Here is a 27,729-nt window from a genome sequence, read left to right on the forward strand (position 1 = left end):
CGACGCACCGCAATGCTCACCCACACTCTGGACAAATAGAGCCGAAAAAAAAAACAACAACAAAAAAAGCTGCGCTTTATTAGCGCCCATTCTCTCTTTCAATCTGTCTCTCTCTCTCTCTCCCTCTCACACACACACACTTTTCGTTCTCTTGGCGCCGGCGCAGCGGCAACAGCAGCACAACAGCAGCGCTGCGACGCCGCCGTCGACGGCGTGCAAACAGGATCTGAGCGTATATTACGTTGCGGCTGGCTTTGAGCCAACATCATTCCCAAGCCGAACGCCAACAACAGCTGCCGTAGTCGTCGCTCCACACACACATACACTTACACACGCTTCAAGCACGCTCCACACGAACAGCAACAGCAACAGCAACAGCGAGCAACGATCTACTCGATAACGAGCAGCTGTTTTTCTTTCTTTTTTTTTTTGTTGTTGTTGGGTCCGTTGTCAGCGAGCGTCAGTTATCCGGCCGCATCTCCAACGCAGCAGCAGCAGCCACAACAGCGCTCCCACACCCCCGACAGGCAGTTGAAGCAGCAGCCGCAGCAGCAGCAGCAGCAACAACAACAAGTGCAAAAGTGAAGTGAACTCAAAACGAAACGAAATCATCGCTCTCTCGGCTCGCACTCGTGTCGCGCTCGTGTCTCTCTGCTAAGCGATCGGCTCACACGCCGCTTCCAGTCTCATTGTAAATTACTTGCAAAGTAAAATTTAGTCTCGGCTTTTAATACCGTTTTAGTGCGTTTTCGAGTTGGTCGTGTTTTTTGTTACCAAAAAAAAAAATATATATATAACTTTTTTTTTTAAATCTAGTAGACAAAAACAGACAAAGTTTAATTCTGCGGCTGTGAAAATTAAAAATAATAAAGCCTGGCTCACATTAAAAAAAATAAATAATATATAAAATATATTTTCGGTTTTTTTTTTTTTTGCTCAACTTTGGAGGAACAATTCAAAACGAAATAAACGTCCTGAACGATATATATTACATTGGCGAAGCCTTCATACAGAGAAACACTTGAATTTAATTGATTACAAAACATATTTTTTTGCGTTTGAACACTTAAAAAATTTAACGGAAATGTAAACTACTCGCCCCCGCCAACCAAGCCTCGCTTCCTGTAAATTAAGAACAATTTTTTCCCCCCGATCTTTCCATTGACATCGCAAAACCGCAAAAAAAAAAGGAAGAGAAATTAAAACATTACATAATATTTAACTGCAAGTTCAAAAGTGTTTATTTGAAATTACCATAACGATTGAAAACAATAAATAACCATAATCAAAAATAACATAAAATCCGAATCAAAATCAAGACGGAAGTGATTTTTTTTTTTTTTTCGTTTCGCTCAAAGCGGCGCATCCTGTTTGAGCTTTTCGCGCGTACGCACACACACACACAAACACACACGCAAACACACAGAGAGACTGAGACTTGCTCTCTTGCCGACGTATAAGGGTTGTGAAGACGGTAAGTGGCGCACTTGAATTGAAATTGTATTTATTTTTGGCACATTTTGTGGTCGTGGTCTAGGAAGGATAAGTTGTGAGCAATATAAGAGTCGGATGCATTATAAGAGTCAGATGCCGCCATAACATTATCGTTCAGCGTTAACATAACTCAAATCAAATCAGCAGCGGCAGCTGACAAAATGCCAACAGTATAAGATAAGAACGAGCTGATGATTTTTGTATAAGAGTGGACTTTCAGTGCATAACGCTAGAGGCACGTGAAAAAAAAAAAACCGAACAAGCAACGAAACCGAAATGACGCAAAGCACAAATAATAACAATAAGCATTATAATCAAATACATATTGCAATGTGCACATTGTGTGTCGTAGATAATTAACAACGTCTCACCTACGAAACAGAATATATATACTTATATTATCAAACAGTTCTAATGAAACCAGAAACAGAATACCCCAGCACAGAAGACATATCTAGACAGATATGTGCATTTAGATGTGCAGTGAGTGCAGTGCATGTCATAAGCGCAAAAACCCATAAAACCCAACCACAACAATAAGAAAAACAATTGCATTGCTTAACCAAATGCAAATTTAACTACCTGACAAAACAAAATACGAAATATTCGAAGCGCCCTAAAACATATACTCGATTGACAATTTCGGGCACTCTTCCAATAGCGTCGATTCGAGTTGAGTCGACTCACCGACAGAGCGAGAGAGATAGAGAGAGGGAGGGAGGGAGGGAGAGAGATGCGAGTAATTGACATCTGGGCAGTTTGTCGCTTTGACGCCGGGTTTGGCAGTCCACACTTGACTAATAAAACACACAAAAAGAATATTGAAAGAAGCATATCGGTCTCTGAGAGAGGGTGTCCGGGGCACGACAGGGGCAGGCAGCCAGGCAGCCAGGCAGTTGGCAAAAAGGTGTACAGCAGCTGTCGCAGCAGCGTTTTTAATTGTTTTGCAATTAACGAGCCAACGCCTGGCAGAGCAGCTCTTAACGCTGCCCAATCGATAGCCCATTGCCCAAATGCGGCCATGTGACGTTCAATGGAGCAGCAATCAGCAAACAGCTAGTGTTCGAATTCGAATTCGAATACAAGTGCGAATGCGAATGCGAATGCGAATGTTAGTGCGATTCCGAGTCTGAGTCCGAGTCCGAGTATCTTATGGATACGTCCGCTGTTGATTTAGCTGTTTGTCGTTGGCATGCGCGGCTGCATGGAGCGTCTGGTTATTTAAGCGCTCAACGCACATGCGCAGTTTTTCAATGCCTACGCATAGGCAGAGAGTCTTCACGCAACGCCCCAGCCATCCCCCATGCCCACACCCCTTACCACCTTACCACCTTACCATTCAGCAGCGCCTGCTTAGGCTAAAACAGCTCAAAAATAAAAATAAAAAAAACAGCATAGAAAACTTTCACTACTCACGAAGTTCCAGTTTACCAGTTTTAGTTTTCGATTTGGTTATTTTTTTGTGTTGTTGACGTTTTGCATGAAGATGCGCCCAAAAGCCATACAAAACTCAAAGTCCGTTAAATATATATGTATATACATACGTAGATATATGTATATATCTCATTTTTTATTTGTCAGGTATGTGCTTGTGAAGCTGCTAGCGGATTTCCGCCGCTGTAAATTGTTCACTTCCAAGACAATTTGCATAAATGCTCTTACGATAACAAATCACCTCAAAGCACATAAAGTTCTAATTAAATGTAGTTACAACTGCGAACTGCAAACAGAAAGCAAAAACAAAAAACACAAAAAACAAAACAAAAATATATAAAAAAAAACTAATTAGCATTTTTTGGAGAGAGACGAAAAGGTGAGAAAAGTGTTTCTACTTGACTCAAGTGCTTATTTGAATGGAAAATCAATGCACAATGCACTTCCGCAAAAGTCGCCAAACACAAACACACAAACACACACACACACACATACACACAAATACACACACATAAACACACACAATACACACAAACGCATACGGACGCACACAAACAAACATAATTGCAGATACTTGCTGACAGTTCGAGATACTCGGACACAGATACAAAACAACACAGGCAAACAAAACTTTTGACGCGTTCACAAACTTTTTAATTATTTATAGCAGCAACGACGCCAACAGCGACGTTAACGCAGCGTCGACTGCAGCATTCGCACTCGATACACAAAGCCCATTTTCATTATCATATTTCCTCGATAAACTCGAAAATCTCACTGGGAAAATATAATTTCAAGTACTTTTTAAAGAATCACTAAAAATATATTGTATATATTATATAATATATAATATATTGTAAAATATTTGCCATATCTTATTTATTATTATTTATGATTGTTTTTTTCTTTTCTTTTTTTTGTTTTGTTTGTTTCCGCTCACTGCAATTTTATTTGGCAGCATAAAATTTAATCAATATATTTACAAATAATTAATTTCCTCCTTTTATTATTATTATTATTATTATTGTACGCCAGCAAAACTTAACTAAAGTCCAATGGGCAAATTATTTAACACAAAAATGTTCAACTTACTTAAGCCAAAAAGAAAAAAAAAACAAAAAGAAGTAAAAACCACGTTGAAATCAAGTATACAAACAAGAATACCAAAAATAAGAAAGCAAAATTACTTAAAATTATTGTGAGTAAGTAAGCAGTGTTGTGTAACATCTGGTTAAGCTCTATTAATATTTCATCTGCTAATATTTAGCTTGTTTAATCTCAGTAAAGATTTATGCAAACGCAAACTTTGCACAAAAAACCTAATGGAAATGTGGCTAACAGATAAAAGGATTCCGTTTCCACACCATATACATTATATATTATATAGTATGAGTAATTATACTCTTCGTCCAATATAATTGTTTATCAAGATTCTTTGTTCTGCTTTGGAGAATTCGAATAGTTTATCTCTTAGTCGGCTATCTTTTTGCTTATAAAGTTAGGCTGCAAATTATCTCTTTATTTTCATTCTTTTCAAAAATATACTTTTCAAATTATAATTTTACATTCTTGGCAATGTGTATATATTTTAATTAGATACCAACAACATTCATAAATGCATATTTATATATAAATATATATATATATACGATCTATTTGAATTCGGTCATGCAATCTCAAGTATTACCATTTATTTATCGTATGCAAATTTCTTTCGAGTAATTTGTGATTGTCGTTAAATGTATTGTATACAAAGAAAAACTTTCGCCCTTTTTGCTCAAAATAACCTTTGTTGTTTTTATTACTTACCATTGTTTGTTATTATTATTAATTTTTGTGCACATTTTGCGCAATTTCTTGATGATGACAACGTTGACGACTCCTTTCAACTGTTTGTGGCCGATGACGTGTGATTGCTATTGTTGTTGCTGTTGCTGTTGCTGTTGTCGCATCCACAGCAACAAAATGTTGATAATAATTTCGCTGCATGTCTCTCCGTCTGATTGTTGTGCTTGTTATCATCGGAATCGTTTACACAATGCCGCCAGTTACGCTGATGCTGCCGCTGTTGCTGCTGCTGATGAGCTGTTGACAGATTGACTTTATTACTCATACGCCATGTGCTACGCCTGCGCCTATGTCTCAGTGTCTGTTTGTCTGTCTCTCCGGTGTCTTTGGTACGGCAGGTGCCAAACAAGCGCGCAAATATTGAAACATGCCCGATAACACAATTTGCAAATAATTTATGCGCACTTGCTGGGCTAGCAGGTAATGAAAACAGCTCAAACTGGAGCGGCCCGGTAGAGTTTTGTTTCTTTTCTTGTTGTAGCTAGTTTACTCGCATGTTATCACTTCATTAACAGCCAAAATGTTGCCGATAGACAGGCACGCAGATATATGTCTTAAACAACATCATCGAACAACAACCTGATCGACGTTTAATAATCGTTGCCGCGCATGTCTTAAAAAAGGAAATCAATGAAATGAAATTATAAAGACGCCAGACACCTAATTTGCATGTCAAAAAATAAAACAAAAATCTACAAAATTATATCTATACACATACAAATTGAATGACGCATTAGTTTGATGAGCAGACAGAGATACTGGCATATATACGAGCATCAGCTTAATATACTTGAATTTGGCACTTAAACCTGTCAATAGATGTCCAAACCATTTAGCCTTATCAGCGCAAATCATACAAGAATATCGTAATTGGTTGCCATTAGAAGATACCCTGCGAAATGAGGAAATTGTTGCTTGTAGGAAAACATGGTGACACATTTGCCAATCATTATTGGCAGCAGCTTACGATGCCCTTTAGGGACTCTCCCGACAATATTGCATAAGCCAACATGAAATATGAACAAACACAAAACAAAAAAAACAACAAATACGAAAATAACAAAACAAATGTGCCCAGCAGCAGCCCTGATCGGAAACTTGTTTTTTTTTTTGGTTTTTTGTGTATTATTTATATTATTCAACTCTTTTTTCCTTTTTGTTTTGTTTTCTTTGTAAACGAAATTAACATTAAATGCGAACGCGAATGCGAACGCGACCTTAGAATGGAATTCAAGGCGCTCGGAAAAGCGAACATGAACCAGACTTGGTTATTTTCCATGTTGCATGATGTTGGGTGGGGTCATCTTGGCGGCGTCTTGTTGCGTCTTGTTGCGTCTCTCAGGGGGTCAGGGCTATGCTTGAGCGGCTTTCACCGTTAAACAGCTGAAAGCAAGACTCATTGTGATGACGATGACGATGACAATGAGTATGATAATGATGTTGATGATGTGCATGATAAGAGCTGCCCGCATTTACGGCCAAAAACTTTTATTGTTATTTATAGCCAAATAATTGCCGCTGACGACGATAAGGCACAAGCCCCATGACTGTCCACAACAGTTGGTGGCAACTGCCACGTTTAAATGTTGCTACCAGAAAATTCATACATACATATTTGCTATGAGGATCACTGGGCACCGAATTATCTGATAAGATTTCGCATTTCATCACAGTTATCAGAAGCTATTAGTCAGTCCGCAGACAATTCTGTGTCTCTCCACGTAGATCAGCAACAACTCATTATATTCATATGTTATTCACATACCATGATAAATAGTGTGAATGAATCGTGAAGTGCTTCGCATTCGAAACTGTCGATTCTATTTTGGTTCAATTGGCGTTATCAATTTAAAAGCAAATCAATATTATTGTGCGCGGAACCAACTAGCATTTCATGCAATTCATCATAACCTCAAATCAAATTATTACTCATGGCACACAATATTCTTTTTTTATCTTATTATTGTTATTATTATTTTGGATATATATGTACTTTTTTTTGCAAACAAACAAATGACAATGATTTTGAATTAATATTGAATGTGTACGAGGCGTGGGCAACATCAATTGGGCCTCTACCAAACAAATACACAGCGTGGCAAAAGTTAGCACCTATTTCTGTATGTGTGTGTAGGGGGTGGAGAGGGTGGCAGGGTGGCAGGGTATGGGTAAGGGTGTGTTGTGATTATTGGGTTGCCTCATTAGCATCATAGCGATTGACAGTCGTTACAAATGAGACACCAATGAGAGGACAGAAAGCAAAAAATAACAACAAATATTCGTTTAAGAAATGAGAAAAATAAAAAGAAACGGATTTCAATTGGAATTGAACCTTAGAACGAGCTGAGCAAACACACCTAATGACCAGCCATAATTAACGACTTAAGAACACGCTGTAACAAAGACGAAAAACCCAACCAACCAACCAAAAAAACAAGAAGCAAAAAAATGACAATCGAAATTTGATTTATATGCATTGAATGGCGAAAAAAAAATGATGTTAAGACGTAAAAAAGCAATTCTAAAAATGGCCAAATCCCGGATAGGCAAACACAGATCCAAGCCACAACAGGTGCCAGACCATACACACACATGACAAGGCAATTTGCAAGAGCTAATGAGATCATAAATGAATTAGTGATCTTGCTGAGCCCCGACCATAATCACTTCCAAACTGGTGCGTACTTATCACAGAGACAGCTACAACTAAATTTATTATAAATGCCAACTGTGCAAACAGCAGTTCTGCAAACAAAAACCCAACATTTTGGCCAAAGCCGCCAGCCCAAAAAGTCAAATGAAGTGTGAACCTTGGCGCTGCCTAATCGACGGATGAGCGAAAAAACAAAAAAAACAAAAAAACAAAAACATACAAACAAATACACAACACGAAATGTTGCGAAGAGAACAGAGCTGAACAGAAAACAAATACAGCCAAAGAAATATAACAAAAACTGGGCTAAGCAAAGAACACTGAGGCTAAAATAATAATTATAAAACATGCAGCTTGTCGCACTTGTCGCAGTTTTCCCAACAGCGTTAGCTCTCGCTCACATTGCTCATAAATAATATGCTATATAAGTAATTATTCTTACGATTGTTGTTCAAATTACGCCTGCTGATTATGATAAAAATACAAAAAAAAAAAACAACAAAAAAAACCAAAACAAACAACAACAAATAATAAAGGAAAAACAAAAAAAAAAAAACAAATAAGTTAACTCTGTCCGTCAAAGCCGGAAGCTATTATGAGAGAGAGAAAAAAAAGCGAACTTACTATTAACTAACAGTGAGTTAATAATAACAAAAAAAAATAAAAAATTAAAAAAAAAAACGACAAACAAATTGAATCGAATCGAAATCGTAGCACACAAGTCACACAAAATCAAATAAATAAATGGAATTAAAATTGAAACTCAATTTCAAACACAATGCAATGTTTTGTGTTTGCTTAGAACTTTTGTGGAGTTTTGTTAATATTATTATTATTATTATTATTATTATAGTTGTTGCTGATGTTGCTGTTTTTGCTGATGTTGATGTTGATTTTGATGTTGCTGCTGTTGCCACTAATTGCATTCTAATCGGCGACGAAGGTCTCGGTCTCGGTCTCGGCCGCGATGGCGGTCGCAGTCGCTGTCTGGCAATAGTACAAAAGCAAACACACACACACACACGCACACACACACACACACACACATACGGTGATAGATAGAGAGACAGTCAGACAGTCAGTTAGGTGGACGGACGGCTAGATAGACTAGAATACTAAAAACTGCAACAAAAACAAAATTCATTCGTTTAGTTTGCGCTGTGGGAAGCAGTTGGCCAAGACGCATCTCAGCTGCATCTTAGCATCGGTGACTGACCACAAGACAAAAAAAAAAAAAGCCCCGAAAAAAATACAGCAGCCACACGGTGCGTATGTGTGATTTGAGCAAATATACATGTAGATATACATATGTATAGAGCCAAGTGGAGGTTTGTGGCATGTGCGATCGTTGTTATACTACATTCACATTTTCTCCCACATTTCTCCCAAACCTCTTTTGCCTCTTATTTATTGTTGCCTGTTATTGTTATTCTTTCTTCGTTGCATGCGCATCTATCGGCCCACCGAGCGTATGCGCAATGCACTTGCCCTAGAACAACATTAACACATACACATTGTATACACTTGCAATCAGCGCCGTCCTCTCTCTCTGTCTCTCTGCCTGCTATTGGCTGTTGTCCAACATTTCTTGTACTTATTTTGATGCCTTGTTGATAAAAATCATTGGGTATGCCACATACTTACATCTCTATAGTATCTATGCACACATTGAGAATTGAACTAGACACAATTTTTACAGTTTTTGCAGACAAGCAAGCAAGCAAGTGTAGTAAATTGTAAATGCAATCTGCAAGTTCAAATCGAATTGTACATTATTTTTTTTTTTTTTGTATTTATTCTATTCATTTCTTGTTGTAATTTGCGCCGCTTGAAACTGGGTAATATCAATTAGCTGTATTTAAGACTAATATCAAACGAAAACTCCAATTCCACAGTCAATGCACGACAAAGAGTTGATTGAACTTCGACACGAATAATAATAGGAACCGCAACAATAGCAACAATCACAGCCATAACAATTATTCAATAACAATTGTCAAATTAAACAAACCAAACAATTATCGATACAAAGATACGTGTACATATATGCATGTATTATGGTTGTGGGCTGTTTCAGTTATATATTTGTTGTCATTGTTTAATTATTAACATTAATTAGCTGTTGGCATCAGTTTGTAGTTAATTATTGGGCTTCTGGCCCATTGGCTATAAATGCAGCAATTTGTGCCACAAATAGATTTGGCCCATGCCCATTGCCAGCTGCGTGAAGTGGTGGGGAGTGGAGAGTGGGGCATATATACTGCTACTGCTACTACTTAGTACAGATATAGGTACCAAAATAACTCGAATAATAGTTAATCCACACAGATCGTCCGTCATTGAGTTTTGTGCTGATCGCCAAGATACGTCTAAGTGCTGAGAATTGGCAACAAGCGGGGGCGGCTCTTTGGATGTGAGCCATTTGCATTGTGTTAACAAATTGAAAAGTACAACGGCAACAACAAGAACATAACAACATAAAAAATAACAACAAACCAATCTCTGGCGAAAATTACAGAAAATTAACACGCAACTGTGCACACAATAATCATATTAATAACAATGGTTTTTTTTTCACTATACACGTGTTTGTATATATATATTAATCACATGCACAGTTCACATATGATATACATATATATATGTATATATGGTATACATAAGTATGCGATATTTTTATAGTTCATGCGAATAGCACGGCTTTTCCATAGCCAAAATAACTGCTATTTTCATTTATTGTTCGCGTTCTTCGAGTGCTTCGCGTGACTTTCGGGCCATAAACTACTGTGCGTGTGTGTGCGTGTGTGTGTGTGTGCTTGTTCAGTCCCATTATAATCCTTGGCCATAAATATATTGTATTTTATATTGGCATTTATTGCACTGGCTACACTCATGCCGTTAGCGTAGGTGAAATCAAAGCATAATCAAATTTAAATTGATTGATTTCACTGATATAAAGATTAGCTGCGACCAACTCTAAATCTCTCGCATCTTATCACGATAAGCCAAAAGAGTTCTATAAATATGGCTAACATTCGCATTCAACTTTCGACTGTCGCGTGACACCTACTTAGAATCAAATCAGCCACAAAATTTTATTAAGAAACACCAAAAAAGGATTTATTGCAATTGATTGAGCTGCAATTTAGAATTGCAGTTTTTCCTCTAAATATGTATGAAATATTTGATATATACACTTATACATGTATATAGAATATTTGATAATAAAGCAAATCAAACTTGATTTACCGCTTAATACTATAGTTTTTATAGTTGTTAACTTTTCAATAGCTTTTGCCATTTAATCAAAATAGTTTTGTTCCATCTCTGTCTGTAGCTATCTAATGCCAATCCATATAAATGTTTGCAACTTTATGAGCAGTTGCTTTGATTGTATAATCAACGATTTTATATAAAGAAATGGCGGTTAAAAAAAGAGAATAATTACGTATACGAATACGTATACTTAATTGAAACGATTCTTTGATTACAGTCGTTGTGCCGTTGTCGATTTAATTAAAAATTCAATACGAACAACAAATGATCAGCAAATATCAAAAGCAGCAACGCATTCAAATTTCAAATAGCACTCCTAATGAAATGAAATCAGCAGCTAAAAATATTGGCTAAAAATAGTCAAAAATCACTACTCAAGTACACTTCAGATACACACACCCACACACACACACACACCCTCACACACACACACACAGATAAGAAGACATTGTGCACGAGACTGTCTAAAAAAAAAGTAGAAAAGTGTTAAATATAACAGCGACACTCATCAGTCAAAGATAAATGAATATTTATTTAGAAACTCAACAGAACATCCAATGTGCATATAAATACAAATATATGTACATTTATGTATATAGTATATATAGTATCAATAATATGATATCCATTGCGAGTACTGGCGACAATAGCCATTTAACAGCTGCTCGTTGCGTCCTCTAAATGGAGAAACGCTATTTTAAGATGGGCACCCAGAGTTAATGCTCCCTCTCTCAACACAATGTTATCAAAATGCGTAGAGGGTTCACGTCCATATATATTTAAATGAAGATATATATTTATGTATAGGTAAAGCTTTGACTTTGGGCCTGCCTCGCAAACGGGGAGGGTGCTGCATTAGGTCGAAGCGCTTCATTAATAAGTCAATCTTTAATTGATTACAGCAATTATTTGATTACTGCTGCTAATCAATACAAAATATTTGATAACTTCAACGTTGCATTCCGTTTTCGATAGACAAATGAGAAACCAAAAAAAAACAAATCGGTTTAACATTTTTGGGAAATTTTAGACAATTTATTTTCAAGTGGTTGTTTTTAATTTATCGCATAGCAAAAACTAATCATATTTCTTAAGGATTAAAAGTAACTCAAAGTTTTATTGTTGAGATCTCAACTTTGATTCAAACGAACCTCTTCAGATTGGTTGCTTATCATTTAGTTTCCCTTGGCCTTCAACTGAGCAGCGCGTTTCTATGTAACGAGATAAGCTGTCTAGGAAATCAGCTAATGACTCTTACAGTTTGACATATATATATATGTATGTATGTATGTATGTATGTAGGCCCAGTAATATGCGAAATTTCCAGTATTTTCCATTTCCGAGTTTGCCACATTATGCCGTAACTACTCGAGCAAATCATCATCATTGTCAGTCAAAGTTTGTATAAAAAATTTGATTGTTTACACTTTTTGACTGCCAACATTTTCACTTTGTGCTTTTGCAAAACTGCAAACTGTCGAGTTTCAATGCCAATCAATTTTTGTATAACTAGGTCAGCTGATCATAAAAAAAAAACAACCAGAAAAGAAGAAAAAAAAATGATAACTTGAGTAGTGAACGAGCTGAGTTTTATTTCTATCTTGACTCTCTCCTGGGTTGTTGTCCTGTTCCACTTTGGGCCACATCTTTAGAGCACTTTGAACAGTTGAACATACGAGTCAAGTGGCTTACCCTACAACTTCATAGTTCTCGTATATTGTGCTCACAAATTCAAGTTTCTGTCTGTTTTTTTGTTCAACTCGTTAACGCAAAACGGGTAACGAGTATCTATGCAGTGCTTCTGTACCACTCCAAATGCCAGAAAAATATTTATCATTCTTCAGAACGGTAGACATTTGTGCTTTGAAGTGCCGCCTATGAATTATATTTATATAAAATATACATATATTTATCTATATATCAGTTAGTCATTATGAATGAGTCGAGCAATTAAAGCGAAATAGTAAATGAAATCGATTGTCGATTTTAATAAAAGTCACAAGTGTCTTCCATAAAATTCTAAAGCACAATCACCGGTTAATCATAATATTTATGATCTGCGACAAATCACAACACCTAATCACGAGCTAATAGCTGAGCAGGAAGGCGATTGGCCTGATAAGGTAGATACCAGCTAATATACCAGCTACCATACCAGCTACCATGCCAGCTACCATACCAGCTACCATACCAGCTACCATGCCAACTACCTTCAAGATAGATGATCTTCACATCACATCATATGAGCAGCACTTTTCTTCGCTATAGGTGGGCAGTAGCAATATTGTAGTATTTCGCATAGGAAATAACTAATAGTTTAGGCAGTTTTAAGAATTTTTTTATGGGCTCGCAGCGCGCTTGTGTTTATTAATTAGAATTTATGGCTGACAATCGCGCAACTGCCCAGTGACAATAAATAGCCATTAGATACTTGGGTTTTTGACGGCAGCTAATAATCTTATCGCTACATGGCAGAACCGTCTGCCTGGGTAGCTTAACACAAAACTGAACGTATACGAAGACACTCAGAGAAATCTAGAGTTAATCCTTACAGTTGTTCAATTTATCTGGGATATTCTTAAGCTACTCAGCTGGCAGAAGATGGAACGAAATTAAATACAATTTGGCCAATTTCTCCATCAACCACAATCCATTAATAATGCTAGTCAACCGTTGGTTGAAAACTGAATTCTATAGGTAGTTTTTCTGCAAGTGTACACACATATTGGCCGGCACACGCCCAGACCAAATTGTTCAGCACAGTGCGGAGAGTTTGCGATTATTCTAGCGTCATGGAGACAAATTCAAAAGAGCCGCGTTGTTTTTTTATTTTTTTATTTGTTGTTGTTAATTTTTCTTCTTCTTTTCGACACTTCGATGCTTTGGGTATCCGTGTAATCTTTTTAATGTATTGAGCCCACAAATTGGCAAACGATTCAGGGCCGAGCAGAGCTTGCCACCAAATTCCCTCGCCTGATTATTTACAGTTAGCTGCTATTATTCACACTTGATATTCCAGATAACTATAGATAGATAACTTTGTCCATTTAACTCTTGGACCGAGCCGTGTTACGATTACGCCAACAGCAGCACCAGCACCAGCAGCAGCAGCAGCAGCAGCAGCTGCGTTAACGCCGGCTGCGACGCCGGCCACTAATCACTCCAATTAGCTAGAAAGTGTTTTTTGTTTAAAATTCGCACGTTGTCGCCGTTTCTTGGCATTGTATTGTGCGACAGGCAGCCAGCCAGACACTTGGCCGCAGCAGAGTTCCAGAAACAGGACCAATTGTTTTTTCAGTGATTGTGTGAGTGATCCTTCTTCTCCATACAAGTGTTAAACAGTTAAATGAAGCAATAAGAAGAAAGACAGTAATCATCGTAACCAATCAACCAGCTACCACTAACCAATACCCAAGCAGAAATAACAATAAAAGCATAAAAACTTAAAATGAAATATAAAAAAATAAACTAAACTATACAAAAGCAAAAAAAAAAAAAAAAGGAAATAAAAACAGAGTAAATCTATGCAAAAGAGCCAAAGAAGAAACTTAATAAAGCGCACGGCAAACTTGAATGCATGGCAAAAGCACAGTGCCAACCAAAAAGCAACCAACAGCAACAACAAACATTATTCCAACGAAACTTGATTACTCTTCAAACTAAACTAAACCTACAATTTATGTGCAACAAATAATGACTTGTGATCTTAAAGCTTAAAAAAAAAAAAAAGTTTGCATAAAAAGAAAATTAATTGGTTTGCTGAAACTTAGAATTTATTTTTTGGTTTTAAAAAAAAAATTTCAATTCGTTATACATTTGTTGCACTGCCCAAATTTGCTTTAAATAAATAAATTGCATTCACAAAATGTAATCAAAATTTCCATTTCCAATCAATGTAAGAGTTAAGCTTTGAGAAATTAGTTTCCAAATTGTGAATTTTGGTTTTGTGTATATAAAAAAAAAAAAAAAAAATTTAAATAGTCGTTACAAGATAAATGAATATATAAGTAAAGGAAGAGCACTTGGGATGAGTGTACTGTACAACTGGTTTAACATAAACCTCTCAATGAGGGTATTTTTTTGTAGAGTTGTTAGTTGTTTTTTATACTTTTATTTATTTTATTTTATTTTTATTTTAGTTTTTTTTTGAAAGGCCGGCTAAAGCTTGTCCGTTCACCAAGTGCCCACTTATTGTTGAAAAGGGCAGCGACAGCCTCGTTTTGGCAGTCAACGAAACTAAAAACTTTTGCTTTTGGTATTTGTAATTTTATTTTGATTTCGTATTTCGTTGTACACGAGTTTCTGGCACATGCCAAAACATGGCCACTTAAGGCCCAATCTATATTGTGTGTGCACACGTATAATGCAGATTAATCGTATGTACATCGCTTATATATATACATATATATGCGCTATGTGTGCTTTTCGATGTTTTTGCATATTTTCGTATTTATTTATTTTTTGTACCTATCCTTCTGTGGTTTTGTGGTTTGTAATTGAGCGCGCTCAAAAATGGCCAAAAGACAAATTGTAAAGTGACTAATTTGATGCAAAAATCAACGATTGAAACCACAAAATATGAACAAAAGTGTAGCAATCTAGGCATGCAGCTTAATAATTTGAAAATGTAAATGTGTCGTGTACTTAGAATAATAATTTTTTTTTTTTGTTGCTCATAATTAATAATAATGCCGTTATTGTTGTTGTATGTGACCGAGGCGCGTGTCTGACCAAAAAAAAAGCAAATAAATAAATAGAATAATATTAAAATATAATAATAATAATAATAATAGGCGAGCCGTAGCAAAAAGCGTCGCCCACACGCAGCAGCTATTAAACAAAAAATAAAAATATAAAAAAAAATCATGCACAAATGAAGAAAATGGGCCATAATTGTACCATTTCTGGCAGCGGCTCAATTGAATTGTTATATTCCTAGCGATACATATAAAAAATATATATATATATAATTTAGATACATATATATCGATGACTGGCTGCTATTGAAATACAAATTAACTGTTTATCACTTTGTGTAGTTCACCCCATAATTAATTGACAGCGAGCTGCAAAATGATCTAAACTTACTTGCCACAGTAGTTTGTACTCGGCAAGCGCAGAGGGAAACATTAAAACAATTAAATACTAGAAATGAAAATACCAATTGCAGAAACCCACACATATTTGACACAAGCACGTGCACCAAAAAAAAAAATATATATATATATATATATATATATGTATAGAAATAAAATAAATATACAAAATTCTCGTTAATTTGAGGTAAAGTTTGTGGTGCGTGGTACCAAAAACAATTGCTCAATGTTGCCTCATCTTGATTGACTCGACTGACGTCAGCATCATTATAATCATCCTAATTGTTATTATTATGATCTGTTGTTGTTGTTGTTGTGTAGCAAGTTCTTCTTGTTGTGGCATGTTGTATTTTATAAATAGCCCGTTTTCATTCATTTTTATTATTATATGCTACATTTTCGCACGCTATTTACAATGCGCAAAAGCCAAATACAAAATAAAACTCAAACTGAGGCTGTGCCAGCTTCAGGTTTAGCTTCAAATTCGTGCCCGTAAGCGTTTATAACGCCGCTCACTTCAAAATTGGTAGTTAACTTAACTTGCCCCACCTGCTCGCTCGCAACCTTAACTAACTTGTATGCAACCCCGTTCAGTCCGAGCCTATTCCGTTTAAGAATTGGTTGTCGCACAGCCGGAAGGCTGTCTCATGCCATCTAATAATCTTATAACAGTTATACGTATTTCACAGCTAGCTAACAGCAAGCAACTTGGCCAAAGGATCACGGTCTGCATTTCTCTGTAACCATCATTACAGACACAGCTAAGTTGACATTTTCCAAAAACGGAGTTGAATTAATCGCATAATACACAAATTGAGCTCAGTTCGCAAATATTATATAGACTCGTAAATAATATATATATATATATATATATGTATATATATGTGGCATGTGCGAACTAAGCTTAGCATTTGAGCATGCCAACTCACATGTTGCAAGAGTGTTAAAAATAAAGTTAGGATGTTGATTTAAATATCAGTTAATCTCCAATTCGCTCACTCTCATTATCTCCTTCTCTCTCTCTCAGTCTTTGTGTGTATCTCAAAAATAAAGTTTTGGAAAAACCTGTATATTTTAACAACGCAACAAAAAACATATCTTCATATTTATTATACCCGTATTAAATCCCCAATCAATCCTCATTGGCAAAAAAAAAATATAATAATAATCATGCTGCTCCTCTTCGTTAGTGTCTACTTTTGAGTTTTAATGATGTAATTTTTTGATTTGTATTTGTATTTTATTGTCAGAATCATATCTACGACAATTTGTTGTTTGTCTTCAGCGTGTTTGTCCAATTTAGCGCTAGCTCGTCTTTTATCGCTTCATTGAAGCGACAGGCAGAGTTGTGAATAATTGTGGATGTAAAGTACTAATATGCAATTAATTGATGTTGTCTTTCTACCTCTACCTCTACCTGTATCTGTACCTGTACCTGGCCATCTGCCCTATCTAGACTAGACGCAGACAGACAGAAAACAATCAGGAAACATTTAGTTGAACTGTTGCGACCAGTAGCTAATTACAACATTACTACAACTACAACAATGACTTCATTTCATATCCAAATGATGGGAACATAATATCTATTTGATGTTTTAAACAACAAATCATAATAATCACATAAGACATACGTCATTGAAGTCGGTGTACTTCAACAATGTTGATGATTCCTACAATACGCAAATGTCAAATGCATCATCAAATGATATTAATTGAATTTAATTACTGGCCATCCATGGTCATATAGTTCCTGGTTCGAACACTATCATCATTTTAATTATGGCCTTCATGCTAAGATAGCATTCTGCATAACATTTTCATACATTAAATAAAAAAAATGGCTAAAAATTGTTGTATGTATTTTTTGTAAATGTATGTGACAGGTAACTCCGATCCCATAACGCTGATATATATTCAGCATTAAAAAGCCGAGACATATACGATTTACGATAGGTAATAAAATTCAAAAGAGACTTAACAGTGCATAATTGGCGAATTATTTAATTATACTTAGTATGTAAAGCAACTCGCCGGCAAACGGGAAGGTTTTTGTTGATATTTTCACACTCTCTGATTTTGATTGTTCGAACCGAAAATTAAATGAAATTTATATACACATATGTATATATTGTTAGAGATGGGACAATTGATCGTCACAGTTGTCAGTCTGTCTGTCCATACTGCACTCAACATCAAATCCAACAAATCCAACAAATCCAATCAAATTAAATCATTTTGTCTATGAAATTTCCTAACAATTATGGTTGCCATTTCAATAACGAAATTCTCTTTAGTGTTGTCGTTGTTGTTGTTGTTTTTGGTTATAATAATGCTTAATATTATTATTGTTATTGTCATTGTTCTGCTTAGAGGAATTCACATGCCATGCGCCACTATATATATAAATAGCTATATATATATATATATATATATATATCAGCTGTCTCTACGAGTAGTAGCTCGTGCTTTTGTTATTATTATTGCCCATCTCGTTGATGGATCTTTATTTTGAACAACACTCGTACAATTTAATTTTGCAAAAACACGTGATTTTTTTGTTGTTTATTTTTATTTTTTTTTTCTGCCCGTTTTGTTTGGTTTTGTGCGCCAAATTGTTTTATAGTCATCTAATGGATTATATTCAACAAAATTTTCTCTCTCTTATTTCTCATTACAGCAAACATTTAACTAGACTAATTGATTAAAACGGCAACTTTACCCAATTCTGTCGGACAAGAAATTGGAAAACTAAGCAACTGAACAACAAGAAAAACACAGAAGAAGCAGTACTGAAAAGGCCAGCAAAATGACTGGTTTTACTAACGGCGGCTTTGAGAACGATGAGCCCGTCAAGGTGAGTCTTATACTAGTCACATATTGGATATATCTGTATATATCTGTATATATATATGGATAGATAGGAGATCGCTAGCTCTGCAGTAAGATTATATATACTCTCGATCAGCATCAATTCCAATATATTTGCATTTTTTACGTATTCTTCAACTGTCTTCAAAAAAACAACAAAAAAATACTTGAGAAAAACATCGAAAAGCAGATAGCTTGAACCTAATGACCAATAATGTCAATAATTAAATAACAGCGAATTAAAGAGGTATTTGTGGGCAAAAAGCAGAAGAAGTAGAAGAAGAAGAAGAGATAATCAGTCTTTACGTCGAAATTAACAAACCCCAAAGACCTTTCAAGTTACTTATTATAATTGGAAGTTAACTGACCCAAATCGAATGCGCCGCTTGACCTATTGTTTTCAGTCGACGGATAGTGATGTACGTACATACATACATACATACATACATACATATATACACACTTATAGACAGACCTATGGATGAATGTACTCGTATCAATTGCATAGTTATTTTTATTATTATTATTATTGTTGTGTGCTGTGGTGGAAACAAGTTTTCAAACAAAATTATCATGACTGAAGCTTATCCATATTTATTTGGAATGTACTCGTGTTGAAATCAAGTTTTTCTGAAAATTCCTCAGCTGGAAGACTGGTTCACATAGAACAGCATTTGGTTAAAAGAAAAAGAAAAAACAAAAACCAATCAAAATTCCTAAATAGAATACATGTAAAATAGAATTATGAAATTGATTCAGGCAATTCAATACAACTAATTATAACACTTGGAGACAGGGCGACAATCTTAATGACTGTGTTTGCCTTCGGCCAGAAATCATATTTTATATTTACACACGTCACAATATTAAGAAAAAAACAAAAACAAAATTCACAAACCAATGAAAGAAGGAAGTATTGAAAAGCAGCCGAGTTGTATATATTAATGTAATGCATATATGATATAGATATGTTGATCTGATTATCACGAGATATTGTGCTGATTATGAGTGATGAGGTCGTACGCTAATGGAGACAGAGAGAGAGAGAGAGAGAGGGAGTGGTGGGTGGTGAGGTGGGGTGGACAATCAAGTGAATTGGGCACTCCTAAAAAACACATACAAATAAATTTCACCTCAAGAAACAGAAACAGTGACAACGTTCGAAGCCCACGCGAAGCCAGCCAGGCCAAAAAGAAATGTGACAGCAGAAAGCGCTTAAAAGCCAAATACGAATACACGATAACAAGATACACACACACACACACACACATACAGAAAGACAGAAAGACAGAAAGACAGACAGACAGACAGACAGACATACATTTGCCGCAGGTAAATATATGAGCCTGTCCTAATTGAAACTGAGCCACAGTTTGTGGACTTGAATTGGGTTTCTGCGTGTTACAGGCCAACAAATTGCACACACACAGACAGACACACACACACACACATGCACACACACACGCACACACACGGCACAGAGGCTGGATAGTGGCAAGGTTTCATATTAATAAATATTGGCAATTTATAATGAGTCTTGTAAAGCCAACACCACCCAGCACAGCATCCAAGTGTGCTCAACTCTTGGCCAGTTCCAATTACACTGCACAGAGAGTTCTCAATGGATAAACCAGTTTGTTTTTTTGTTGTTGTTTTTTTTTTTTTTGGAATTAAGAAACCAGAGAACGGCAACAAATAACCAAAAACTCAATAACAAATACAAATTTATGTAAAGTCAAAAGATATGTAAAAGAAGAAAAAAAAATAATAATAATAAAAGCAATAAATATGGCGAGAAACATAACGACAGACAGACAAACACACACACACGACAGACAGACAGACAGATAGGCAGACAGACAGAGAGGCAGACAGATAGGCAGACAGACAGACGGAGAGACTGAAAACCAAAAAGCAAACACGAAACGTGCCGAGTTTAAAAATAAAACAACGCAAATCTCGTGCGCTCTGCGCGCTTCTACTACTACTACTTGACACACACACACACACACACCTCTCCACTATCCACTCTCCACTCTCCACTCTCCACAATATTTCCCTAGCCTTCGCATATACCCCTTACAGTGCCCAGAGTCCCAAATGTAACTGGTTTGCAGCCTGTTGCTGTTGCTGCTGCTGCCTTTTTTCTTGTTGCTTCTTTGCTATGCTCTCCTTGTCATATTTTATTGTATTTTATGCATGCTTCGCACTTGCCACACGATGATTATTATGATTATGATTATTATTATTATTAATATTATTGAGTGGCTGAGTTTTGAAATACTGTTATTAGTATTGGCATCTGCAGGCATATAGCATTTGCTAAGAATCAGAGCAAGCTAAGAAGTTGCTTATTGACAACATTTATAGTACCATAAAATATATGCAAATTATAAGAAAACTTCATATATATTTATATATATTTACGTCTATTTATATTGCGAAATTCAGATAGAACACAAATTGCATTCTTCCAATGCAGTTCAGAGTGAGTCATAAGCCCAAACTAGAAAACATTTAAATATTAAAAAGAACTCAATTATATTACTGAAGTTTAAACCTCAGCTGATTAGCGCTGGTCTGTAAACTTTGGCGTATTTTTCATTATTGAATTTTTTTTGTTTTGTTTGTAATTAGATGTTTGAGAACCACAGGCTGATATACTTTATGGGCTATATTTGGTTATATAACTATTGATCAAGGGAGTTATCATAAATATTCAATTTGTATTTCTTGATTATGTCAACAATTTGGTTTGCAACTTGGGTGTACTTCGCTGTCGAAATCGACTTCTTGGCAAACGTTTGTGGCACCTGCGGCGTATGCGTCATCTTTTTCTTTTTGTTTTTTGTTTTTCTTTTCTGCGCCACATGCATTGACGTGGCTACAATAACTGTTGTTTGTCGTATATGTAATTATTCGCTGATCGCCAAAACTTGATTTGTGTTTCGTTTAGTAGCAACAAACAACAAACAAATGCAATTTTTATTGCTGTTAACCAGCAGCAGCAGCAGCAGCACTGAAAGCAATATAAAACAAAATAAATAACAAATAATCACAATAAGAGCAGCAGTCAAATTTTATGTATTTAGCCACAATTATCATGCAGTTTTAATGTGCATAGATCTTCTGCTTTTGTTTCTTTTTTTTTGTTTGTTGTTTTTTTTTTTTTGGGCACTTGTTAAGCATTTCAATTTTGTGTTTTATTGATAAGCTCGGGGATTTTTTAAAATTTATATATATATATATATATATTTGGTTTTTCTACTTTGGTATTTGCATACAAACAAAACGAGATCGACACGTCAATGCATCGACTCGCCTCCGCACGAGGAGCTGGCTGTGAACCCTAGGGTATTATGAGATAATATTTAAACTACTTACATACCAAATTGTTGTAACAAAAAAACAAAAACGAAAAAAAAAAAACAGTAATCGATTCACGCTTGCATAACGCTTGCCGCGTGCTCATGTTATTGTTGTTGTTGTTGTTGCTGCTGTTGTTGCTGCTGCCCACCTAATTGGCCAGGGAACGTGGACCCGAAGCAGCGGCCGTATTGTGTGCACCGTTAAACGTCAATTACAGTTTCGTACCTCCCATCAACAACACAATGCAAAACTTTACGTAAAATGCGTTTGGCCACAAAAAAATCAGTTGGCTCTCCACCATCACCACTAGCAGCACAGGTGTGGATAACCTTCTGAGCGGTGCGCGGCAACGCATGCAAAATACAAAAAAAAAAAAAAATAAAAATAAATAAAAAAATAATTGTGATTTTTTGGCCAGTTCTACGAGCGTGCCCAGTTAGCTTTCAGCAGGTGCCTTGCGCATTTTTTATGACCATTTAAAGGCCGCGCTGCGCATGCCCAATGTAAAACGCGCGCAAAACGCACACAAAACGCACATAAAACACGCGCGCGCGGTCACCCAATATGCTTGCAGGCCCCGCTTTTAAATTTAGAAACTAAAAGCGTTAAAGCCAACCAACACATAAATAATCAATTAAAACTGTCCATATATATGCATATGCATATATGTATTCGTGTGTGTGTGTGTGTGTGTGTGTTAGCCAAAGACATCGATGGCAAAACCAAATGAAATGCAACAAACCAAATCGCAAATACCCTTTTTTGTTTGATTGCTCATTTAATATGTGATTATCATTGAATCGCATTCTAAGCACGCTCTCAAGCTGAATAAATTTGAGCATATTTCGTGCTCGTATTTTAATACAATATATATTAGATATTATTATATTATATTAAGTTACTTGGAATTGTCTAAAGAATTTGCACATAATCTGTTTGCTTGTGGCTTTTGTGGCTTTTGTGATTTTCTTGATTTTAGTTTCGCTTATAGAAATGCTGATGATCATAAAAAAGAATTGTTAATCTTATCTTTGGACTGTATTTGAATTCGATTACCATCGATGGGCTTAATTAATAAATATCTAATCCACAAATGAGTTTTTTCTTTTTCTTTTTTTTTCATTTTGTAGAAACCAAACGTGCGATTTTGTAAATTATAATTATTTATTATTGTTGTGAGCTTTCGAGATTAGAACCCTTATGTGATTGTATCAAATTAAAATCAACTTGCAATAGAACAATATTTTTAGATGGAAACACAATTGATAATAACGAAAGATTGAACTAGAATAAATTAGAAATGATTGACTTTAAGGCTAAAGAATTGGCATCATTTTCTCAGTTGAGATCGAGCTGCTGAGACTTGATTGGATAATAGCTTTTGGCATTGGTTCCAAAAAGAGTATTGCTTAAAAAGAGTACATTGCTTTATTAAATTTAGCACCGGCGCATGCAACTGATTTTCGAATCACTAACGAGCTGCCAATTAATTTTCGCTGTGTTTTGCATTATTTTTTTATTTTTGTATTGATTTGTTTTTTGTTTTTTTTTATTTATTTTCTTTGTATTTTTTTTTATTTTTTTTGTATTTTTAGCCAAAAGCTGGTTTTGAGCCAGACACGGCCTCGCTGCGAGAGAAAGTTGTGCTGAATCCCGCTGAGAAATGGCGCATCTTAAAGAATATCTCAATCATCTCGATAGCGTTCATGGTGCAGTTTACTGCGTTTCAGGTGAGTTACTTCAGTCCCGGATCCCCCGGAATCCCCGGATTGAAACTGATTTGATTTAATTAATATAAAATGTATATTTATATTTGCTATTTTGGCTTTTTGTTTTCTTTTTTTGTTTTTTTGTTTTTTTGTTTTTGTTAACAAATTTAGGGCACGGCCAATCTGCAATCGTCGATCAATTCAAAGGATGGCCTCGGCACCGTATCGCTAAGTGCCATTTATGCGGCGCTGGTTGTCTCTTGCATCTTCCTGCCCACGCTGATCATACGAAAGCTGACGGTTAAATGGACGCTCGTTTGCAGCATGCTCTGCTATGCGCCGTACATTGCCTTCCAGCTGTTCCCGCGCTTCTACACCCTGGTGCCGGCTGGCATTCTTGTGGGTATGGGCGCGGCGCCCATGTGGGCATCCAAGGCCACATATCTGACACAGGTCGGGCAGGTATATGCTAAGATAACTGAACAGGCCGTCGATGCCATTATTGTGCGATTCTTTGGCTTCTTCTTCCTTGCCTGGCAATCCGCCGAGCTCTGGGGCAATCTCATCTCCAGCCTGGGTATGTACCATTTGCACCAATTGTCCTTCCTTCCATCCTTCCATTTCTTACTATTTCTCCTTTCTTCTTTTTTGTTCTTCGCTTCTTTTTTTTTTGCTTTGCCGTTGCCGTTGCCGTCTTATAAACAGTTCTGTCGAACAGCGCCCATGGCGGTACCAGCAGCCCCAATGCCACAATCACTGAGGAGGATTTGCTGTTATGCGGCGCCAATTTCTGCACCACCGGCACCGGTGGTCATGGCAATTTGGAGCGTCCGCCAGAGGATGAAATCTTTGAGATCTCGATGATTTATCTGATGTGCATTGTGGCGGCCGTTTGCATCATTGCCTTCTTTCTCGATCCGCTAAAGCGTTACGGTGAGAAGCGCAAGGGCTCCAATTCGGCAGCGGAGCTATCCGGATTGCAATTGCTATCGGCGACATTCCGCCAGATGAAGAAACCCAATCTGCAGCTGTTAATACCCATCACCATATTCATTGGCATGGAGCAGGCATTCATTGGCGCCGACTTCACCCAGGCGTATGTCGCCTGTGCGTTGGGCGTCCATCAGATTGGCTTCGTCATGATCTGCTTTGGTGTGGTGAACGCTCTCTGCTCCATACTGTTTGGCTCGGTAATGAAGTACATTGGACGCCTGCCGATCATTGTGCTGGGCGGTGTTGTCCATTTCACGCTCATCTCTGTGATGCTCTTCTGGCGACCCAATCCCGACAATCCGCTCATCTTCTTTGCCATGTCCGGACTGTGGGGCGTTGGGGATGCCGTGTGGCAGACACAGATCAACGGCCTCTATGGCCTGCTCTTCCGACGCAACAAGGAGGCCGCCTTCTCCAACTATCGCCTTTGGGAGTCCGCTGGCTTCGTCATCGCCTATGCCTATGCCACAACGCTCTGCACCCGGATGAAGCTCTACATTCTGTTGGCTGTGCTGACGCTGGGCTGCATTGGATACGTCGTCGTCGAGATTCTCTACAGGAAGAAGGTAAGCTAACCATCCAATCCTCTTAACTGATTATGACACTTTACTTAAGATCTACGAAATGAGAATAAAATTCAAAACAGCCTGTTAGAAAATGGCTCTTGAATTCAAGTATATTTTGTTTTAAACTTTCTTTTTTGCTTTCGTAATAAAATTAAACTTGTTTTTTTCTTCATTTCTTCTCATTTGCTTTGCAAGCTGAATGATTTTTCCCATTCGATCAATTTCTTATAAATTAGGATCAGTAATTGTTTCCTAATTCTTTCAATTGCAATTTTAGCAATAATAAATAATATTTGATAATCTAAGAAAGTTGCGAGGAATCCAATTTTATCCAATCAATCAAATTTCAATTTTATTCTTTATTAATGTAGTAACAGTAATTTTATTAACATAAATTATACTATTCTTGTATTACTCTGTTAACGGTTATTTTTCGTATTCACTTTTTGCAGCAACGCAAGATGAAGAAGCAGGAGAAACTCGAGGCCGCCGAGAAGGAGAAGGAGGCAGCTGCCGCTGCGGCTGCTGCTGCAGCCGCTGCACAGGCAAACGCGTTTGGCGACGGCGTCGAGGAGACCGATGATGAGTTGGACGATCTCGAAGAAGATATTGTAGTCACGCGCCTGTAATAATCGTATTTTGTTAATTGTTGTACGTTCATTTTGTTTATTTTTGCCGACGACGACGCGTCGTTGCGGCTGCAGCAGCTGCGCTGTTAACCGCTAACTGTTATCGGTTGCCAGTTAGCCGTTAACAGCTCTGTTAACCTACACGCCCACATAAAGCAGTGCACTCCCATACACAACACACACACACACACATACATATGTAAGAGCAAATTATAAAAAAAAAAACAAAAACAAAAAAACAAATAGAAAAAAATAGAAAAACAAAAAACACAAAATGCAAATAAAAGCTGTTGCATAGCCGCAGGCGCGTAGATTTTCTCGTCGGTCTATCGGCGATGCGTCCGAACTTTTGTCGTTGTAGTTGTCGTAGTACTTAGTACATTCCCCCTCCCCAAGTCCATTTAACGCAGAATGCTTACAAGCACATATAAATATATAAATTTACATACAGTGCGTGTGTGTGTGTGTGTGTGCTGTGTGCCTGTTAAGTGTAAGTGCAAGTGCAAGTGTGTGCTAAAATAACTTTAGTTTTGTGCATATAAGCATACAAGCGACAGTGAGAGAGAAAGAGAGAGAGAGAGAGAGAGATATAGTGTCAGCGTGCTGAATGCAGACAGGTGTTGTTGGTTGTGCTAGCGACTGACGACAGAGGGCGCCTTTAACTTTATGTAGTGTCAATTAGAAGTAGACACACACACAGGCACGCACACATGCACGCATGCACACACTCACACACACAAACACACACACACTCACTAGTACGCATGCATCACGCACACTGACAACATGCTGTAGCAGTATGTGTGTCAAATATGCCTATTAAATTGTTATTTTATTTTAAATGCTAGCATTAAATCTATCTATATATATATATATATATACAAAGAAATTTTTTTCAATTTTTTTTCTTGGTTGCTGCTTATATATACAAAACAACAAGAAACAATTAAACAAAACAACAAAAAGTGATAATTAAACACACACACTTACACACGCACACACATACACGCATGCACACACGCACACACACACACACAGAGTCACAAAATAGTCAAATTTCTAAACTAAAACCGGCCGCGAAAACTAATATTAAAAGTAATTATTATTAAGCCGTCGAAAAAGAAAATAACAACAAAATAAATGAAATACTAAAATACACAAAAGAAAACAAAAAAGAAAAAAAACAAAAACAACACAAAAAAATAGAGGGCAAGCGATTAAAACAAATGTAATAAATGCAAAAGCAGAAAATATAGCATGCAAAATGATAAACACATTTTTTGCTCAGTATTATGTTTTAAACTAAATTTAAGTGAGTTATTGTTTCCTGTTTTTTTTATTTAATTATTTTTTTTCTTTTTCATGAAGAAGATATTTGCAACAAAAAACAAAAAACCAAAAAAAAAAAAAAAATTTGAAAAATGTTTAATTTTGTGTTGAGGAATCATTATTAAAAACCTCCCTTCGATTGCAATTATAATTATATAAATAATGTTGCAAAAAATAATACACACACATACATATATATATATATATACATATATATATATATATGTATATATATACTTTTTGTTTTGATGAAACGTTTTACGTAAATATAAACAAATGAGAAAAAAAATACAAAAAAAAAACAAAATATAATTGTAATACATACATTTTCTTTTTTTTTTTGCTTAGTACTTTAAGTAGTTCATTATATTATGAAAAATATGAAAATAAATAAATGAATATAAATATTTTATGTCGTTGTTCTTTTTAGCTGGAAAATTCAAGAAACCCAAATCAGTTAGT

General features: G+C 36.3%; 1 protein-coding gene across 2 annotated transcripts; it reads left to right on the top strand.

The window, feature by feature from the left end:
- The first annotated feature begins 270 nt into the window (after positions 1-270).
- Positions 271-27,346, top strand: LOC6565722 (UNC93-like protein). Of its 2 annotated transcripts, none has more exons than XM_001992403.2 (6): positions 271-1,474; positions 18,482-18,658; positions 23,637-23,771; positions 23,922-24,327; positions 24,456-25,309; positions 25,762-27,346. In XM_001992403.2, the coding sequence occupies exons 2-6, from the start codon at positions 18,611-18,613 to the stop codon at positions 25,936-25,938; spliced, it is 1,620 nt and encodes a 539-aa protein (XP_001992439.1). In that variant the 5' UTR covers positions 271-1,474; positions 18,482-18,610; the 3' UTR covers positions 25,939-27,346. The 2 variants fall into 2 exon arrangements, with proteins under 2 accessions (XP_001992439.1, XP_032594495.1); XM_032738604.1 differs by lacking the exon at positions 271-1,474 and adding an exon at positions 13,929-14,010.
- The last annotated feature ends 383 nt before the right edge of the window (positions 27,347-27,729 follow it).

The sequence above is a fragment of the Drosophila grimshawi genome, unplaced genomic scaffold, assembly GCF_018153295.1.
Source record: "Drosophila grimshawi isolate 15287-2541.00 unplaced genomic scaffold, ASM1815329v1 contig_848, whole genome shotgun sequence".
Lineage (NCBI taxonomy): Eukaryota > Metazoa > Arthropoda > Insecta > Diptera > Drosophilidae > Drosophila > Drosophila grimshawi.

Bases quoted from the DNA above. Each gene is read 5' to 3' on its own strand.
- LOC6565722 (XM_001992403.2), top strand. From the start codon at position 18,611: ATGACTGGTTTTACTAACGGCGGCTTTGAGAACGATGAGCCCGTCAAG. The intron at 18,659-23,636 runs GTGAGTCTTATA...TTGTATTTTTAG, and splicing joins AGAACGATGAGCCCGTCAAG to CCAAAAGCTGGTTTTGAGCC. The intron at 23,772-23,921 runs GTGAGTTACTTC...TAACAAATTTAG, and splicing joins TGCAGTTTACTGCGTTTCAG to GGCACGGCCAATCTGCAATC.